The following is a 22,190-nucleotide window of genomic DNA, read 5'->3' on the forward strand; positions in this document are numbered from 1 at the left end:
CTGGCTTCCAGACAGCCACCACTTGTTAACACCCTTCAACTAGAAAACACCTCTACTCTTACCCTACCTCTGAGAACTTGCTTATGTTTCCTTTGCTATTATGATATTTTCTGCATGTTCAGATATCACCCAGTGTTCTTATCTAGTCCTCTGGTCTTAAGGTACCAAAATACCTTGGAAAGTAAGTAAATCCCAAAATGCAGTCTCCAGTGGGTGTGATACTCTGCTAAGATCAACAGATGGTGCAACAGATTTACCTTAAAGGAAAATCCAGTTCTACTAGCTGCCATTATAGAAAACATATATTCACCTATTTTAAGAAGTTGTTAAAAACAATAAAATAAACCCAAAGAAATTAGAAGAAGGGAAGCAATAAAGTTACTATCAGAAATTAATGATTAAAAAAAATAAAATGGGGGCTGGCCCGGTGGCTCAGGTGGTTAGAGCTCCATGCTCCTCACTCCAAAAACTGCCGGTTCAATTCCCACATGGACCAGTGCACTCTCAACCACAAGATTGCTGGTTCAACTCCTCGAATCTCGCAAGGGATGGTGGGCAGCGCCCCCTGCAACTAAGATTGAACACAGCACCTTAAGCTGAGCTGCCATATGGCTCAGTTGGTTGGTTGGAATGCATCCTCTCAACCACAAGGTTGCCGGTTCGACTCCTGCAAGGGATGGTGGGCTGTGCCCCCTGCAACTAGTAAACGGCAACTGGACCTGGAGCTTGAGCTGCGCCCTCCACAACTAAGACTGAAAGGACAACAACTTGAAGCTGAACAGCACCCTCCACAACTAAGATTGAAAGGACAACTTTCCTTGGAAAAAAGGCCTAGAAGTCCATACTGTTCCCAGTAAAGTCCTGTTCCCCTTCCCCAATAAAATCTTTAAAATAAAAATAAAAATAAATAAAATGAATTTATAAATCTAAATGCTGGATCACTGAACAATATGGGTGTCCGTAGCAGGCCTTAAAGAAGAAACAAAAGGAGAAAGCACAAAAATACAAAATTAGGATAAAGAGAAAAATAGAGAAAATATAAATATATGTGAGACTATTAGATACTACTATAATCTAACACATTTGAAAACCCAAATAAAATTGATAATTTTCTAGGAAAATATATATTACCAAAATTGAGTTGGAAAGAGATGGAAAACCTGAACAAATTAGCAAATTGGAAGAAATTGAGAAAATTCTCCTCAAAAACTGTAGTCCCAGATCATTTCACCTGTGAATCTTGCAAATATTGAATGAACCGATATTCTTGATGCTGTTTTGTTTCGATATTTTTGTCTCGATATTCTCAAAGCATAGAAAAATAAAGGAAATATCTTAATTCATTTTACAAAATTGACAAATCACTAATCTAAGAACCTAATAAAGACAAAAATCACAGACCAATTTTACTCACTGATAGAGATGAAAAAGAAAAAAAAGTTAAAATAAAAACCCTATATATACAAACCTCATATAAATTACATATTGTATCAAATTAAACCAGAAGTACATTAAAAGAATAACACACCAAGATGAAGTGAGGTTCATTTCAGGAATCGAGGATGGTTCTATATTAGGATATTTAGTAATAATTATATTTAGTCATCATATATAATAATTATTATATTTAGTAAAAATTAATTTTAAATAAGTCAAAAGAGAAAAACCATGATTGCCTTTATTAATGTTGAAAATGCATTTAATGAAATTCCTTACACCCATTCCTTATAAACTTCTTAACAAAATGAAAATGTAAGGGTATTTCCTTATCTTAATGAACACATTTCTCAAAACCAAAGCCAAGATTTGTTTAATGTGAAAACACTAGAAGCATTTCTAATAAAGTCAGATACAAGAGAGGGCCTGCTAGTACCACTAGTATTGAATATTGTTCTAGAAGTGCTTTAGATAAAGACTGAATTAAAATGTGTAATTAACAGAGAGGAGGCTGCAGAACTGTCATTATTTACAGGTGATATGATTGCAACCACTTTAAAAATGCAGAAACTGCTTAAACCTACTAGAAAAATAAGAGAGGTGAATGGAGAGGATTTACAAAATTAAAATTTAAAAAGCACTATTTTACTAAAAATAACTTCCAGTTAAAAATGATTTCTAGGTCAAGATGGTAGATTGGGCACATTCTAAAACTCTACCTTCCATGCCTAACATATAGAAATGCTAGATAGAATATCAGCTAAAATATTTGAGTATTAAAATACTTTAAGAATACATATCTCAAATGCAAGGAAAAGGGACTCCATAGGTATCAGACAGAGAGCAGTAGCTGAGGTTGTACCTCTCACGAAAGGACCAGGAGCAGATACAGGCTGTAGAAGCTGGATTTAAAATGCCCACAGGCCTGTCATTTAATAAGGAGCTGGGTGGGACTGGAGTCAGAATCAAGCTGCCCATCCACCAATGGAAATCTGAATGTGTTTCCACTAGCCCAAGTTCTTAGCTAGAAGATTGAGTTAGCCCTCCCAGACTGGTGAAATTGGAATCCTGGGTCTACACCACATACGTGTTGGACCTGCATTCTCAGAGTGACAAAATCCAAGCTAATTCCCTAACATAAAAGGTTATCCAGAGTCAGAGAATCGAAAATAAGACCTGAACAGAGGCAACCAAATGGGAGTTGCCCCAAATGGAGACCTCCACAAGCCAAGCCTCAAGAGGAGAAATCTCTTGAGCAAGAATTATAATACATGTGAGGAAGTCCAATATAGTTTAAGTACAGCCTACATACTTAAATGGGAGAACTCACTCCTGAAAAAGTAAAGATACTAGAACAATCTGAAAGAGAGCTTAAAATAAATATACTTCAGATTTTTGAATAAAGAAAGAATAGGCCATGAAGCATAAACAGGAGGGGGCATTCTACCATTATGACTCAAGCCAGTAAGATTTCTAACCTCAGTCACTTGCTCTGCCAGAATCTGTTTTTCCCAAACAATCACCTAGGTGGGGTCCCCATGGACCCACCTGCACAGCCCCAACTCCCCCTGCCCACTAGATGCGAATTCCCCTTTGGGATCTCTGGATAGGCATCACAGTCTACTCTAACAACATTCCCGAAATATGAATTTCTAATAGAAAGGGTTGAGGAGCGTCCTCAATCCATTTCCATCTAGAGGGTCCTCATTTCCTGAGGCCACCTTGGCAGCTCCATCCAGAGCTCAGCATAGAAAGGGCAATTAGGAAGGGGCAGCAGATTTAATGGAGTTCTTACCAATGTAGCCCTTTGATTATCAAGTACCCGCCTCCAGACTGGGGCTTAAAGAAAGTGAAAAGGACTGTGTGTATCTTAGGCACTAACCTAGACTTGGGTGTCAGAGAGAGCCTCCTGGAGGAGGCGAGGCTAACTGCCAAGTGGAAGGAATTTCTAGGTGACGATGGGGAGAAAGGTAGTGGGAACAGCGAAGGTACAGGAAGCGGAAAGACAGCACAGTACATTCAGAGAGCTGCCAGTCCAGAAAGGTTGGGTAGGGCATTATAATGAGGGAAGGGGGAAACCAGTTACAGGCTCTTTAAAATCTGTGTTGCCTTGACTAAATTTTTAAACTTGTTCTGGCTGTCTCTTGAACACATATACGTTTTTAAATTAAAATTTCCCTAATGAAAATATAAATTGTTGGATGGCAAAGAGTATGACACATATCTTTTTTCCCAGCTGAGCCCTATCCTAGTCTGGAGAGACCTATTGCCAGACCGCCAGGCCCAAATTTGGAATCATTGGAAGCATGAATGGATAATGAGTAATTTCCCTAAAGTCCCATAAGCTTTCTGCCCCTGGTGCCCCTGGGCTCTGCAAGGAACACAGAGGCCTCTGCTTCTAAGACCCTGGCAGAGGCAAGAGAAGCTCTGAGGCTGGAGGGGGCAGAACCACACCCAGCTCACTCTGGGTGACACAGCAAGGATCTTGCTTTTGAGCTGCATGCTTCTTGCCTTAGGTTGTTGCTGTGTTCATTTCTTGACAATTTGCTAGCAGAATTCAAAAGTTTTCAAACAATGGTTTTTTAGGGGGAGTCCCATGTTCTCGGGAATTTAATTTTGTGTTTTAATTTGAAGAGAATGAGAAAAAAGCTGGTATCTTCCAGTTCTCTACCTCACAGAGTCAGAGGTGCTTCTGTTTTGGCACATTCGGGGAATGAAGGCTTCCCAGTTGGTTAAAAGAGAGAAATGTTCTTGGGGAATTAAGTCTCCCAAAGACAGGCAGAATCAAAGAGCCTGTTCTGGAGTGGGTAGAACCGCAATCACGCTGTGAGCAATTACGAAATTCCAGAAAAACAGAATCCTGAATATAATTATATTGTTTTTAATTCCACTGGCTTTGCAGCTTTGTTTATAATTCAGCTGTAATTCCATTTTATAACTGTGAAGAGCTTTAAGCCCAAGGAGTTTAAATGTACACAAAGCTTGGCATAATAACTTTATAACAGAAAAATTCTATAACAAAATTTTTTTTTTCATTAAACAAAGTCAGGCAGGTCTGCAAGATTTTCAAGGAGGCAGCCATCCTGCTGCTGGAAACATGAGACAGTTGGCTTTGGCGTACAAGATCAGGTGGGCACCTGGCCTGGCACATTGATTGTGCACCTCACCAATTGTGGCATCTGGTTCACCCATTCATGTGCCCAAAAGACCACTGCTTCCAAGTCCTTTTTCCCTTGCAGCCTGTCCTGAAGTGGCTGAGGTGGTGGGGTGCCAATGGCCATCTCCATCAGAGGCAACCAAAAGTTTCATATCTAAAGATATTTGGTTGGCACCCCCACTGTTCTATGAAATAATAAGACCGTCAAATTTTGCCTCTCTCACAAACAAATTTTGTTTGGATAGCGTGTTAGAAGGGACAGAAGGGATAGCGTGTTAGAAGGGACAGATTGGCTGCCACTCACATATTAACGTTGATGGGACAGACCACCTTTTACGAACAGATGAATTGCATTTGGATAATTCAAACTTTTTAGAAAATCATTTGCCCATTGAGGAAAAGAAAACTGAAGAAATCACGAAGGAAGGCAAGAAATTTCATGGGGATGCACGATTGCTATCTTTATAGTACCCACATGAATATTCAAAGTATAAACTCAATTATTCTAAAACTTGTGGCATAAATGAGTAGCGCTGCTTAATTAGATATTGGTCTATATAAAGTACTTGTGATGAATACTGAGGTTTCATCTAGACTTGCTTGAAACTTCAACTTTGTGCCTGTAAAAGATCCAGTACAGTCTTTCTTATTTCAAATGTATTATCGAGAACTCTTGTTTATCTTATTCTTTAAACCCTACAGTATGACACAACTATAAAGTATTAATGATCTTGGTACTGAACAAGAAAATTTACCAAGGGTTTCCACTTCTGAACTGTTTTATTATCTCAAAAGTTTAAATATGGGGCCGGCCTTGTGGCTCAGGCAGTTGGAGCTCCGTGCTCCTAACTCCAAAGGCTGCCGGTTCGATTCCCACATGGGCCAATGGGCTCTCAACCACATGGTTGCCAGTTCAACTAGACTCCTATAACTAAGATTGAACATGGCACCTTGAGCTGAGCTGCCACTGAGCTCCCGGATGGCTCAGTTGGTTGGAGCACGTCCTCTCAACCACAAGGTTGCCGGTTTGACTCCCCCAAGGGATGGTGGGCTGCGCAATGGCAACTGGACCTGGAGCTGAACTGCGCCCTCCACAACTAAGATTGAAAGGACAATAACTTGACTTGGAAAAACTTCCTGGAAGTATACACTGTTCCCCAAGAAAGTCCTGATCCCCTTCCCCAATAAAATCTTTTTTTAAAAAAAAAGTTTAAATAAGATGTTTTACTGCCATTGTTCTTTAACTGTCCAGTGCATGGGCAATTCCCCTGGTGTGCTTAGGAGGATGAAGGAATTCCTAAGATTTTCTGCAAAAATTAGTATAAGGATGTCATAACTAAATGGTGAACAGTAGACTGACACAGCTTCAGCTTAAAAGAAGCTGACACTGTCTTTTATTCTTGCTATGTCATTAGCTTTGATGATAAAAAAAATAATTCTGTTGAGAACCAAAAATGAGGAAGAGAAACAGAAAAAGGAGGAAAAGTCATGTAGTACCCCAATCAAGCCTAAGAAATACTGGGATAGAAAATCTTACCAGTTTGAGGTCCCAAGGTTTATGTATTTCTTTAAGAATGTAAGCTGATCCATTCTGTGACTTTGATATCATGGACAAAAATATTATATTCTTTTCTTTACCAGGGATGGGGGGTAGATGCAGCAAATCTCTATGGCTCAAAAGACTTTCCTGAATCTGGAGACCATGAGTTTGAGCTAAGAAGTCTGGCCTTTACCTTTAGAGTAGAAACCTTAAAAGATAAGACTGTAAAAAGAATCCAGCCAAATAGAAAGACCTCTTCAAATGTCTCAAACTCATGTGCATTTCTTGGATGCTAGCTCTTTGGGCAAGAAACAAAGAAACAGACTCACTGAAGAGACTTTGGAAATGGCAATAGGGTAGACTGAGTCCACTCAACCGACTCACTGAGGGAATCTGTCCCCCATAAGACCCTGGAGATACTTATTTGCCAAAATATCTTAAAGTACCAAAAATTGCCAAAATAGTGCACAGGGAATCACCCAACACTACTGAGATGGTTCCAATAAAGTAGAGGCACACCTTAATGGCAGTGTAGGCTTTTTGATGATGTGATCCTTATTACATATGCTCTGAAGACTACCTCTGTTCAGTCTCATTTCACACCCTGGAGAGACTGCAAATTTTTTTGTTTTGTTTTTACTTTTTGTTTTGGACTTTGTATTCTCCCCAGGTCTGGGAGGTTACATCATCCAAGACCTAAGGATGAAGAATATCTTTAGAGGGTGATATGGGAAGTGTGTGCCATGTTGGTCTCCTCCAGGAGAGGCCACACTGGACATCCTGGAGTGGATGGCTTCAGACCCAGTCTCCTTGAAGCCAGAACCCTGGAGAAGCAGAAACTGATCCTACAGAGGTCTGCCCACACTTTGAAGCTTTCAAACTCCCTTGTGTTTTTGGTGAAATAGCTAATAATGGCCTAAACTTGAGCAATGATGCATCCCAGAGACCCCTGAGACTGGGTCCAATCGTCCAGGATCTGGCTGTGGGAAAAAAGCATTTTCTGAGGAAAGCCATTTCCCCTTAAAAATGGACCTGCAAAGTTATCTCCATTTTGCCTGATGTCTTAAGTGTTCTCCCTCATCCCCCATCTGCCTCTCAAAAAAATTTTAGTATAAAAGCACAGTTCTAAAATTAGTCCCATCCCAACAGCAATAGATTTCTAGCGAGTAGGAAATAGAATCTTAGGCAACTTAGCCTTCACTATGTGGGCCTCTGGGGGTAGGTATGGGGCTAGACATAGGGAGGGCAGCTGGCCACAAAGCATGCTGGCTCTTTCAGGGGCAACTTGCAACCAACTCATTGTGGCCAATTTCACGTAGTAGCTGTTGTGAGTAGCAAGCTAGATCTTTATCCTCTCAGGATCCACCAATAGTAATCTTTTTTTTCCCTGTGAGAGCCAAGGCCTTTCTTCTTTTCCAAAAGCAGATTATCTGCACCTTGCGTCACTGATGGATGAACTAAAAAATCTCACTAGCATGTAAGACTTGGTAGCAATATCTGCCTTCCCCAAAGCTAAGTACTAAGACCTCCTTTTCTTATCTCACCTAAATCCCCTTGGATGAGGTCACATAGTGGCTCAGGGAAAAACTGGGTGGTTGGTGGATTGAGCTCTAGAAAATGAGGCTGCCCCACGGCGTTACACTGATGCATTCTGCTGTTTTTAACTCTATTTCCAATCATTTGTCCTCTTATTCTTTAAACTTCCATCTTTGATTTCATTCACTTTTTACCTCTAACTAAAGGTGAAAATTGTTTATTTGTATTTTAATTTAATTAAATGTGAAAAGAGTCTTTTTGAGTCTAATTCTTACCTTTTAATTTTAACTACCTCTTTTGTCATCCTGCCGATGTCTTCTCATTTAATTCCATTAAAAAATAATAATAATAATAATCACCACCTAAGTGTTGATCACGACATTCCTCTGAACATAACCCTCCAATAGCTTCCAGGTTCCTATACATCCTCATACTAACTCCTAACTATGGAGCAAGGCTACACAATGGAGGCCCACATATCCTACTTAAATAGCTAAAAATTATCAACTAAACCAACCAAACTACTGCAAATATACCTTTGTGAGGACAAAGAATGGCAAGCTCCAGTCCAGAATTCTCAGACTCCTCCAAGCTCCGTACTAGACCACGGAGAAAGGGAAAGAAACATCCCTAACCCACCACCCGTCCTTCCCACCCCCTCCCCACCCCCGCTCATTCTCAAATTTGGAGCATTCTCCTAAGACATAGGTAGATACCCAGACTCATCCACTGCTCTCCCTAAGTAACCACAAACAGTCAGCCCTTGGCCACCTTTAGGGCCCAGGGATGCTCACATGAGGTGTCTATCCTTGGGAGTTTAGGGAGGTAAGAGGGGCTAGAATGCTCTAGCAGAGCGCTGTAAGCCCCTCGGCAAGGAAATTCTGGGAGCTTGGCTAAGAGGGGAAGGGGGAAGGCTCTCTGCGTGGGCTCCTCCCTCAGCTCCTTGGACTCCTTTTGAAGGTTTCGGGAGGGTCCAAAAGATGAATTTTGGAGAGCCCAGCTGGACAGGGATTAAGATTAGGGGTCGTTCAAGGGCAGTTTGTTTGTGAACGCATTTGGTCCCCTCCACACTTCTCTCCTAGATTACCATTTTCTCCAGCCCGTGCTCTAAACATGAAAATGAAACACAGAAGAGCAAGAAAATAAACACACAAACACACCCCTAAAGTGAAGTAGAAACTGAGGGTAAAAGTAAAGAAACGACTTCAAACTAACTACATTAATAAGGTAAACATTGGTAAAAGAAAGGAAACAAAAATTTTAAATAAGTGCTAGAAATGCCAAGGAAATAGAAAGGATATTTAATGTAAAGTAATCAAAGGCTAAAACCAATGCACAAAGTTGAAAAACATGAAACTAGAGGGGATAAGATTTAGTGGGTAGAAAGATGAGCCTACAGGATTAAGGATAAAGAGCACTTAAAGATAAAAAATTAAAAGCACAGTCTACAAGCGGATAAATGGGTACAGTGCCTGAACATAACACCCAGTGAAATAATACAAACAGACGTGTTGTAATGTCACTAGAAATCAACATTCAAAGTTACCAAGGACCACTTTTTCCCTGTGAAAATGTGTTTTTTAATTATACCCTTTATTGGCAGCCAGAGGTGAGAAGCTGGCCCTCTCAGTTGAGGCAGTCTAAATTGCTAACACTGTTTTTGAAAACAACATGGGTACTATTCAGCCAAAGCCATAAAATGACCATGTTCTTTGACCCAATAACTCCGGTCCTGCTGGACCGACTAACCTATGGTAGAAGTCCTGTGAGGGAGCATGGCTAAACAAAGGGAACATTTCTAGCCATAAACATTTCTGTCTTTGTATTTATGCTGATTAGAAACTTAAAGCAGGGAAAAAAGGAAAGAAAAAGAAGCTGAAAGCAAACAAAATGTCCAAAGGTAGGGAAAAGGTTTAATAAATTATACTACATTTACTTGAAGAAACATGAAGCAATTAAATGACTACAAAGCTTTTTAATAAAAAGATACCATTTACTAAGGGACACATGCAGAAAATCACATTCAATGTGCTCTAAAATTGTACAAGGTCTACAAATCATTTTTTTTTAAATCAATGTTCTAATAGCTGTGATGCTTCTATGGTAAATTATGGGTAATTCCTTCTTCCCTTCACTTTCACAATTGTGGTATAGGTACACTCATTTTATCACAGAAACCCAAGGCCTTTAAATATCTTTTGATTCTGCTTCTGAGTTTCTGTCCTTAAGCTTAGAAATCTTTATATGTCATATTTGTCGGGTTTGGAGGCTACAACATGTAGCTCAGAGACCTCTCAGACAATAAATACTGTTACTCATTTTTGGCAGCTTGAATTATTTACTCTTCAGATTCAAGTGGGTTATCAGCATTGACATGACCCTAAAAACTGACAAAACATTACTTTATTCTTGTGCAATTTACGCAAAAAAGGAAACAAAAAGCAGTATCTCTCCTAGTTGATTCCAAATTGGGTTTGTCTGTTATTTAATGACATTTCTAAACTTCTTCAAAATCTCATCCTAAGTGTTATTTCCTCAGATAAACTTGTGGCTCCTCAATACCCTTTCTACAGTTACCCAGAAAACACAAGCTTCCCCCTTATATAATTAACTCACACTTCCTCTTTTCATGTCTGGCTTTCCCACTATGTCTCTCATAACCTCTATGAGAGACAAGGAATGTCTCTCAGCACGGAAGTGTTTACACCCGGGGTATTAACAGCTCTGACTACAGTGAAGAGAGATGGACAAGGTCTCTAATAGCTTCACATTTGCTGCCTGCTTGAGGGAGAGTACCACATGAAAAGTGTAACATCTGCATGCTCCCAAAGAAAAACTAACAAATAGAAAATAAACAATGTGGATTTATATAAGACCTCTAAGCCCCAGCCATACTGCAGGAACAGGAATTCTCTGCATATATCAAGTCCTCACCTTGCTGGGCTGCTGTACCTATCTGGAAGCCCTTCTTCCTGTCTTTGCCCAGCTAATTCCTAGGACTTCAGAGCCAGCTTCAGGGCTAGGTCTGGATATCAGCTTCTTTAAGCCTTTTTTTGGCTCCCCAGACTGTGCAAATTTTCAGGGAGCAATTAATTCCTGAGAATTGATGCAAACCATTCAACGATGCTCTGATTCAAAGAATTTGTTGATCTACAGGTACCTTCTATTGTGTAAAAAGTATTGTGTAAAAACAAGGATACCATGCCAGTGGGGATTTAGTCCTTAAAGTGTTCATATTTCTTTAACAATCTGGAGGTAGTTGGCAATGTAAAATGGTGCAGGCAGTATGTAAAACAGGATCTATCTTTCTAAAAAAAATTACAATAGAATTACTATATGACCCAGCAATCCCACTTCTAATAGGTAGATATCCAAAAAAACTGAAAGCAGGATCTCAGAGATATTTATATGTCCATGTTCACTGCAGCATTACTCACAATAGTCATGAAGTATAACCAACTCAGGTGTCCGAGGACCAATAAATAAGTGGTATACACAATAGAATACTATGCAGTCTTAAAAAAGGAGACTGTCACACACTACAATATTGATGAACTTCAAGGACATTATACTAAGTGAAACAGCCAGTCAGAAAAGAACAAATACTGACGATTTTATGAGGTAATCTAAAGTAGTCAAAATCAAAGAAACAGAAAGTAGAAAATGGTTGTGGTGGGAGGGGAAATTAATGTGTATAGTTTCAGTTTTGGAAGACGAAAAATTTCTTGAGAGCTGTTTCACATAACACTACTTAACTGTATACTTAAAAATGTTTAAGATGGTAAATTTAATGTTATATGATTGTAAACACAATGAAAAAACAAAACAAAAAATTTAAACCTTAGTGACAATAGACTAAAATACAAACATTTGAAAAAAATATATGGAAACCATTTAGAATTTCACGTCATTCATACTGCTATCTACTCTGTAAATTTGGTCAAGTTAAAAATTATGATTAAAAAATGTATATGATTTTTCATTTTCTCCTCTATAACATGGGGGATAATAGCACAAAAGAGTCTAGTGATAAAAGAGTATTGTGTAGAAAGCACCCTGGTGTCTAATATGCAGTACAGGTTCAGCTGTCATCACAGCCTGGTTCCCACCAGGCTTCCCACCAAAAAAACCACCCAAATATCCGGTAACAGCCATTTGGTTCCACAAATAATATGACATACAATAACAATTAAAGTCATGCTTTTTAATTCTACAGGCCCAGTAAACTTTGAGAGAAGGTATATTTTGCTTTTATCAAATCTCAAACAATGGAGGTATTCATATCTTTTTTGAGCATTGCTGTAATTAAACCAATAGCCTTATGGGTCATAAATGTAACAATTATTCTGAATCTCCACTTACTTCACCTCACGCCAAAACAGAGAAGAGAAGGGACCTTCATGTTACCTGAATGGTCCTGGCCTGGGGAGATAGGGTGGACCTGGGCTGTGGCAGTCCTCTTGTCAAGATGGCACAACTAGAGATTGTTTTATATGTATAAAATTTTATAATTTTTGCCTTGTGGCAAAATAATTTAAAAATTGGAAATTATGCGTCCTCTGCCTTCCTTATAACACTGTTCTAGGAGACTATTAGTTAATCTCCTTTTTTATAGCCTGAAATCCCCGTAATACTTAACACTTTATTTTATTCCTCTTGGAAGAAGTGGAAATTAAAAATTTCAGAAAAAAACTGATCGATGGAACAGAATAGAGAACTTAGATATAGATTTTTAAAAGAGAAAAACTGGCTTACTAGTTGGCAATAAATAAAACTGAATTCCTGCCTCAAACCATATACAAACTAGGATTCTGGATGGATTAGAAAATGAAATGTGAAAGATTAAAATGTAAAGCCATACCCAGTGCTGATGAGAGTGTGGAGCAACTGGAAATCTCATACATTGCTAATCGGAATGCAAAATGACACAGCTACTTTGGAAAGTAGTTATCCAAAGTTATCATACGATCCAGCAATCCCACTGTAGATATATACCCAAGTGAAGTGAAAACTTAGGTTCACACAAAAAACTACACAAAAATGTTTATAACAGCTTCATTTGAAATCATCAAAAACTTTCCTTCAACTTGGAAATGGATTAACAAACTATTTATGATACATGCACACACTAGCCCACAGGCTTGTCTCTCAGTGTGGTCACTGTAAGTAAATACGTCAGCAGCAGCCTGTTGCTTGATCTCCTCTAACCCTCCTTGGATCTCTGCAGGAACAGGGTTAGTCTAGGGGGACAGCAGTTTTTCAGAGCTGAATTGGGCTCATGACCATATTTTGTAACAAAGTACCATAAGCTAGGGGGCTTAAAACAAAAAATGCATTTGCTCACAATTCTGGAGGCCAGAAGTCTGAAATCAAGCTATTAGCATGACCACTCCAAAGGATCTAGGGAAGAATCCTTCCATGTCTCCTTTTAGTGGTGGCCAGAATACATGGGTCTTCCTTGGCTTGTAAATGTAGCATTCCAATCTCTGCCTTGTTTTTATATGATCTTCTCCCCAACTGGTGTCTTTTCTTATAAAGACACCAGTCATTGGATTACAGCCCACCCTAATCCAGTTTTGACCTCATCTTATTTTGTCTAATTACATCTGCTAACCTATTTCCAAAGGTCACATTGAGATTACAAGTGGACATGAATTTTGGGGGACACTATTTAATCCAGTAAAACCATCTATTCTCCCTTATGCTGTACGGGGTTTAGTGAATGTGAAAAAGGTCCTTGTCAACAATTTCACTTAGCGGTTCTCACAACATAAGTCTCTAATACTTACTTCCCCTCCACTCAACCCCACCCCCAGAAGGGGCTAAGTCACTACTCCATGGCACCTCTTGACCTTTTGCTTCCAACTATTAGATACGGTAATTTGTCTGTTGGTTTCCAGGTAAATATTTAATTGGTTCTCAAAAGAAAAACATCTGTATTTGCAGCATTTCTGTGGGAAATACCCCCACCATGGTGGGATAAAATGTGCATAAGCAGTCTTCCTCAGCCAGTGAGCCAGCTCACATTCCCTTCACCCCCAGCTGTTTCTTAGCTCTTAAGACCTTTGCTACGCCCTTCTCAAAATACTGGACACCCATGTAAACCCCAAATGGTCCTCACATCTTCCTGGGGTATGTTCATTAGCTGGGAACTAAGAAAAAGGGCTCCGGCAACTTCTAACAATCTAAATGCCAAAGACATAATAGCAAATTTAAGCCAATCTCAAAAGGTTACATACTGTTTGATTCATTTTTGAAATGACAGAATTATAGAAATTACCTAGTGCTGGTTAGGGCTTAAGAGCCAGATACAAGGAGGTGTCAGGGTGGCATGAGGGAATTCCTTGGTGGTGAGCAGTTCTTGAGTGTGGTTACATAAATCTATACAGGAGGTAAAATTGCAGAGAACTATATACACATGTATAATACCTGGTGGTCTTGGTGAGGCCTGTAGTCTCATGTACGAGGCTAAATAGCCCCCAAAGATAGCTGGTCCTGATCTCTGGAACCTGTGCCTTTTACCTTATATATGGCAAAAGCAACTTTGCAAATGTGACTAAGTTAAAAATCTTCAAATAGGGAATTACTCTGGATCATCCGGGTGAACTCTAATGCAGTAACAAGCACCTTTATGAGGAAGAGGGAGATTCCACCGAAGGAAATAGGCAGATTGCAGTGACGTAGCCAAGGAGTACCAGTAACGACCAGAAGCTGAAAGAGGCAAGTAGCCGATTCTCCCAGAGCCTCTGGAGGGAGCAGGACTCTGCTGACACCTTTATTCAGTCCAGGGATAAGATTTTGGATTTCTGAACCCCATAGCTAGGAGAAAATGTTTTTAGTATGCAAGCAGGGTTTATTAGTAATATGTTCATAGGGAAGAGAATGGGCCTAGCCAAAGTGGGCTAGAGGCATAAGCCAGAAAATTTTATGCCATCAAGTTTGTAGTAATTTGTTATAGTGGGCACATAAACCACATGCTTAATAGTATTGTACTAATGTCAAATTCCTGATTTGTATATTGTACTATTATTATATAAGGTGTTATTGGGGGAAACAAGGTGAAAGGTATGTGGGACTGTACTATTTTTGCAACTTCTTGTATTATTTCACAAGTAAACAGCAAAAAGTCCTTTTATTTTTATTTTAAAAAATCAGTGTAAAAAAGAAACCAAACCCCATAAGCCAAAGCAAATCAACACAGCAGAAATATAATGGAGTAACTATGATTATTTTCTCGTTTTCTGACCCACCCACCTCCAATCCATATGAAAATGGCCTTCTGTGGTTCTCACTTTAAAATCTACAACAGCGAGGAGGGCAACCAGCCTTGCTCTGGATCTGTAGGTCAGGAAGCAGATGTCCCATCTACTGAGGATTCTTGTTGTGTTGGGCACAACACCTCACAGAATTTTTACAAAAAGCCTGAAGGAATTACCCGTTACAGAAGGAACTTGAGACTCAAGAGAAGTTAGTAACTTTCCTGGGGTCACACAGAAGTTCAAAGGCAGATAGATATACCGAAGTAAAGGAAGTGTTATACAGAAGGTTCTTGAAAGCCAGAGTTGGAACAGCTGAACTAAGAAAAGCTGGTTTCAAATGCTGGACAGAAGATACATTTTGGGGGAGGGGAAGGGGTGGTGGAATTGAATGTGGGATTAAATGAGTCCTTGTAACAAGTCACAAAATGTTTATACCCTTCTCCTCTCCTTAATTTCTTGGTTATCTACGCATTGCAAATCAATTCATTTCATTCAGTATTTAACAAATGAGAACACACTAATGTCCAACATTATAGGGAAGGGATTTTATGTCTTCACTGAATGGGCTTATGCAATAAAATGTAAAAATTATATCATAACAAACTATTTTGGAAAATGTAAAATATAAAAAGATTTAACAAGAAAATTGTATATTCAAAGGAAAAAAGTTTAATAGAGATTCAAGATTCACATTATAGTGATAAAATATCCTTCTCTTGATAAGAGTTCAACTCTGGCATTTTTTCTATCTAACTCATCCTGCCATCTTTTTTTCTAGGCACTTGTATTACTTTCCCCCAACCCTTTTGTCTATGGTTACACTGACAGATTCCCTCTCATCCCAGTTGTTTAGAAAGTTTACTCATACATAAGCTAGGATTATCATTAAAAATTTTAATACATTCTTTAACTTTACCAATATCAAGGTAATATCTATAACCTTCCTTTCCCTTCATCCCCAAGTATGCTGTTAGCTGTCCATCTTCCTGGGTAAAAATGTGGCATTTTATTTTCCAATTTTCCTTGTTGATTTTTGGTGTGTAAAGAAAATATGTATTGTGCATATATGTTTACACTCACCCTGGATTGTTAAAATATATCCTCCAGTAATTCTTTCAAAGAGGGTGTACAAGAAACAAACTTTCTGAATTCTTCTATATCAAAAAATACCTTTGTTTTACCCTCAAAATCAAAAGCCAATTTGGCTGGATATAGAATTCTAGGTTTAAAGTCTTTTGCCTGCAGAACTTTTATGATAATGCCCCATTGACTTCTAGCATTCAGAGTATCCAATGATAAGTCTGCTGTCAATCTGATTCTTATTCCTCTGTAGGTTATGTCTTTTTTCTCTCTGGAAGCATATATGACTTTTTCTTTATCATTGTAATTCTGAAATTTCACCAAGATGTGTCTAGGAGTGAGTCTCTTTTCATCAATTCTACAGGGTACTCGGTAGGCACTGACAATCTCAAGACTGGAGTCTTCCTTTAGCTCTGGAAAGTTTTCTTCAATTATTTCTTTAACTATTTCCTCTGCTCCGTTCTCTTTATTATCTTTTTCTGGAATTCCTATCAAACGGATGTTTGAGCTTCTGGATCTATCCTCTATGTCTCTTATTCTTTCTTTGATTATTATCTGTTTGGCCATTTGCATTGTATCCTTAGGGAATTCTTCAATTCGATCTTCTAGATTGCTCATTCTCTCTTCAAGTGTGTCTATTCTGCTACTCAGAATGGCTATTGATTTTTTTATTTCTAGGACTTCTGGATGGTAATTATTAATATTTCCAATATCCTCTTGTATCTCTCTGAAGAAATGAATTACACTTCTTCTAAAGTTTTCCTCTGTTTCTTGTATTAAGTCTGTTTCTTTAGATGTTAGCTCTTTTGTTTGCAGAGTTTTGTGTCTCTCTTTCTCAGTTTTCCTTAAAAGTTTGGTGATTCCTGATGAAGTACTCAAATTTGTACATGAATGCTTTTTTTGTGTATCAGAACTTATCTCTAGAGATTTTGAAGAAGAGTCCCAATGTAAAGTTGGACAGAGTGTCCCAATTCCTTTATTTCTGGGTATAGCTGTTTCCTCTTTGTTCTGGATTTTTTGTACCATCTGCTGTTTCACTTCTTTCGTCTCAGACTCTGAAGCCAAATAACGAGCAATTTCTTTAAATCCATATGAGGCCTCTTTTTTCTCAACCTTTTTTACATCAAGGTCTTTCCCTTCATCCCATGTTAAGAACACTTCCAATTCCCAGTCTGAGTCTTCTTCCTCTTGCTCAGACTCTTCTACCTCTTTAATTATAATATCCTCCATGCTACCACTGGCTATTTCAACTCCATGTTTTGTATTTACCATAGTATGATGCTGAAAGGTTGAGTGCTGTTCCATATGTAATACTGAGGCCTCTTCCTCCTCCTCCAGCCCTGAAGACTCTTCTTCTTCCTCCAATCCTGAGGTCTCTTCTTCCTCCTCCAACTCTGAGGCCTCTTCTCCATCCTCCTCTAGCTCTGTCTCTTCTCCCTCCTGTAACTCTGAAGCCTCTTCTTCCTTTTCAAACTCTGAGATATCTTCTTCCTCCTCTGGCTCTGAGGCCTCTTCCTCAAGGGGTTCTTTTTCATTCCACTCTGAAGACTCTTCCTCCTGAGCCTCCTCCTCTGGTTCAGCAACTTTTACCTCTTTAACAAATAGAAAGTTCAAGCCATCATTGTTTGTTTCCCCAGATTCATGTTTTGAGTCTATTAGAGTTTTACCCTGAAAGTTAGAAAAACAAGGAAAGTTATTTCTTTAAATCATGTGTCTTTTAAAAAAGTTTTCACTCTGTAAATTTAATATGACTGCTATGTTGACAATTACCAAATATGTAGAAAATTGTTTAAATATGACTTTTTCTTGAGGGCTTGGGTCCCCAAACAAGTCGTTTCCACTCTTGATTATCCCATCACAATTGTAATTTCTTGTATAGTACTTGCAACAAATTTCCATGAGGTTTTATCTACTGTGTTCCTTTTACATTCACAACCCTTAGTTTATTGGGCATGACTGACTCTAGGTAATAGCCTGTTATTAGTGAATGTCTGGTAGTCATAATGCAGAAATGGTAAAGAGACCTTGTTACCTCACTTTAGGAAGATTACAAAATAACAACAAAAACACCCACACACATATTTACCTTTCCCCCAAAGACAAAAATGTTTAAGTTTTAAAGACCCCACTTGCAGTTCAAACTCTAACTAAAAGGAAAGCATGTTTTGGTTAGAAGGACAGGCTCAATTCAAGTCTGCTTTGTTCAAATCCAGTTGCCACGTTTGCTACCAGTACCTCAATTTTCTTTCTGAAACAGGGTCTGATGATAACACTACCTCAGATTGTCAAAAGGCTTAAATAAGGCCATCTAGGTACTGAGCTTAAGACAATGTCTACAATGTAAATGTTGGCTCTTAATATTTCTTGAAACCTTTTGCTTGCCCCTGAGTTTTTCCCTTACCATTCCTTCTGTTAGAAAAGACTGTCCTGTTTGTGGCTGGTTGACTGCTATTTGTCCTTCAACATTGCTATCTCCAGGACATGTTAGCTGCCTCATCTGTGTAAGTCTCTGGAGAACAGCTAATTTTTCAAATTAAATGCTGATACTCAAATATAAAATTTGTTGATTCAAGTGTATCTTCTAATTCTGGATTCTCATTTTGCACAGAGATTACACTTAAAAATATTGGAAGGGCAGAGGAACTAGGTGTTCTTTTGAAAACCCATCAAAAATATTGGCTTAAGAATACAGACCTCTGAAGACACAAATAAATGGAAAGATATTCCATGTTCATGGATTGGAACAATTAATATTAAGATGTCCATACTATCCAAAGCAGCCTAGAGATTCAATGCAATCTTTATCACAGTGCCAACGGCATTTTTCACATAAATAGAACAACCATTCCTAAAATTTGTATGAAGCCACAAAAGATCTCAAATACCCAAAGCAATCTTGAGCAAAAAGAATAAAGCTGGAGGCTTTCAAACTATATTAGTGAATGTCTGATAATCATTTCAAACTATATTAGAAAGCTATAGTAACCAAAACATGGTATTGACATAAAAAAAGACACATAGATCAATGAAACAGAACAGAATACAGAAACAATCTCATGCATATAAGGTCAATTAATTTATGACAAAGGAAACAAGAATATACAATGGGGAAAGGATAACCTCTTTAATAAGTTGTATGAGAAAAACTAGTCACATGCAACAGTGAAATTGGACTATGTTACACCATACACAACTCAACCTAAATACACATACACAGACAGACAGACACACACACACACTGTCAAAAAATGTATACACATTTTAAGAAAATAAAAAACTATTAAAATTGTAATACTCGATATATACCGATAACCAAAGATGAATACAAGTCATCTGTATACATTTTTGGGGCACCCCCAGTATATACCAGCGGTGCCAAAAACATGTATACAAATGGAAACTTTGGTCAACATTGCTCAAGCAGTAGTTCGCCATAATTAGAAGTGTCTGGACACTGATGGTAACCACTTTGAGGGCCTGGGTCCCCAAACAAGTCAAGTAATTGTAATTGCAGAAGTCAAATGTGACTTGTATTCATCTTTTGGTATCAATATATATTATTACAGTTTTAATAGTTTTCCTTTCTTAAAATGTGTATACATTTTTTAAGCACCCTCTGTATATATGGAGAGAAAGAGAGAAGAGAAATCCATACAGTATATATTTTAAGGCTGGGATTATAAAAAATATTCAGAAAATGAGCTAAAGTGTTTTTAATGAATCAAGTACATGGGAATATACTCTAATGACATAAGAAACAAAAACCTTTATACATTGAAATGGATAAAAGTTAGATGTTAACATCAATCAACATTACAATAGGCTGTGGTAAAATAGTTTTATTTGCATTTCCCTGATTGCTAATGAAAAGGACTTATCAAGACTACTTTATACATTAAAAATTGACCCTAATTATTTATACTTGATATTGTTATAATTCCCATTGCATGAGAGATTTTAGATTAATTCATTCAATTATTTGTTTCTATATTTCCTTTTTAATGATTTGAAAACTATTGTTCTGTTTACTTATGTATTTAACATAATGTTTTCTATCAATGTCTGGATTGAATATGTACAATCTTCACTCAAACAACTCTTAACTCTTTCTTACTTCTCCCAAGCTTCCAACATTACCCATTAAAAAATAAAAAGGTTTTTAAATCATTACTTTTAATGTTATGTTTTTACTTTAAAAAAATTATTTCTTAAAAATTGATTTAACCTTCAAAATAACTTTACCAACTATTACTTATATTTTATACATAAGCTCTACAGATTTGTATGCTTACCATTTTTTCTTGAATCCCATATCTTCTTCCTTTCTTTATTTTTTCATTTTGTGGGATTATACCTTTCAGTAATTCTTTCATAAAAGATTTTTGGCTGGTAAATTTGCTGAGGCTTTGCATATCTGAAAAAGTCCTTATCTCACCATCACATTTAAATGCTAATTTAACTTGGCATAAAAATTTAGGTTCAAAATCATTTTCCCTCAGAATGTTGAAGACATTACCCCATTGCTTACTAACGTCCAGTGTGGCTGATGACAAGTCTCCTGCCAGTGTGAGTACTGCTCCATCTTCTCTGGAGACTTTTAGAATTTTCTCTTTATTCTTTAAGTTCTGAGGGGTTTTTTCCTCTCTCATTTCTTTGACTAGAACATCCTCTCCAGTAACTTCCATATGGATGTTGCAATTTCTACCTCTGTCGTCTATATTACTTATGTCTTCTTCCACACTTTGCATGATTTTGTGATTTTGCGATTCATTCTGGGACAATTCCTTACCTTGGTCAGTATTGTACTCTTTAGCTTTGTCTAATTTGCTACTCGTCTCAATTACTTCTTTCCTTTTAAAGATCAAATTTTCAACATCCTGAACTATTTTATCATTTCCTCCTTCTGTTTTCTCTACTGATCCTGTTTTTATTGAGGCTGTATTTTTTATCTGTTGCCACTCTTTTCTGGTACTGGAATTCCTTGGATTTTTCATTTCAGATATTGAACTTTTTACTTCTAAAATTTCCTTTACATCATTTTTAAGAGATTCCCTTATCTCTTCAACCATTAAGTCCAGATTTTCCAAGACTTCAAACTTCTTCATAATAACTGTTGACATGTTTTCGTATTTTAAATCCAATATCTGAGCCATTTCCATTTCTATCAACTGAATTCTTCCCATGTGGGTGATATTTTTTTGTTTCTTTGCAAGTCTAGGAATTTTTGATTGTACACTAGACATTGTGAATATGTTGTCAAAACTGGATAGTTTTATCCCAAAGAGTACTTTTTGCTTTATCAAGCCTGCTGGACTCCAAATTCAAAACTCTTAAAATTATCACCTGAAATATAAAAAAATAAGATTGTTTACTGAAGAATTCTTTATCTTGAGACACTCTAATCAAGAATGTAAGCTTGGGGGTGGCCAGATGGCTCAGTTGGTTAGAGCGGGAGCTCTCAACAAGGTTGCCAGTTCAATTCCTGCATGGGATGGTGGGCTGTGCCCTCTGCAACTAAAGATTGAAAACGGTGACTGGACTTGGAGCGGGGCTGCACCCTCCACAACTAGACTGAAGGACAACGACTTGGAGCTGATGAGCTGTGGAGAAACACACTGTTCCCCAATATCTGCTCCCCCCCCCAAAAGTTGTCAATGCTCATTATAAAATACATAAATAAAAATAAAAAAATAAAATAATACACCAAAATCAAGCTGGTTTATTCAAGAATACAAGGTAACTCGATATGGAAAATAGGGGTTCCTCAAAAAATTCAACAGAATTACCATATGATCTAGCAATTTCACTTAAGTACAGACTCAAAAGAATTGAAAGCAGGGACTAGGTTATTTATTCATGCACATTCACAGTCACATTATTCACAGCAGCCAAAACGTGGAAGCAACCCAAGTGCCCTTCTAAGGGTGAATGAATCAACAAAATGTAGACAGAGGGAGCCAAAAAAATGTATACACATTTTAAGAATGGAAAAAACTTAAAATTGTAGTACTCATTATATACTGATAACAAAAAATGAATACAAGTCATGTTTGACTTCTGCAATTATGAGAAGTTCTAAAAGTGGTTACCATCAGCATCCAGACACTTCTGATTACGGCGAACTACTGCTTCAGCAATGTTGACCAAAGTGTCCACTTGTATACGTTTTTTTTGGCACCCC

The 22,190-nt window shown here is 37.8% G+C and overlaps 1 protein-coding gene across 1 annotated transcript; it reads right to left on the reverse strand.

Moving 5' to 3' along the window:
- Positions 1-14,231: 14,231 nt before the first annotated feature.
- L1TD1 (LINE1 type transposase domain containing 1) lies at positions 14,232-21,129 on the reverse strand (the record flags this gene model as incomplete). The annotated part of the gene is made up of 4 exons (XM_081058039.1): positions 14,232-14,489; positions 16,331-17,246; positions 17,358-17,677; positions 20,302-21,129. 4 exons carry the CDS (start codon positions 21,127-21,129, stop codon positions 14,232-14,234), a joined length of 2,322 nt encoding a protein of 773 aa, XP_080914165.1.
- Positions 21,130-22,190: the final 1,061 nt, after the last annotated feature.

This window comes from Rhinolophus hipposideros, assembly GCF_964194185.1.
Source record: "Rhinolophus hipposideros genome assembly, chromosome: 8".
Lineage (NCBI taxonomy): Eukaryota > Metazoa > Chordata > Mammalia > Chiroptera > Rhinolophidae > Rhinolophus > Rhinolophus hipposideros.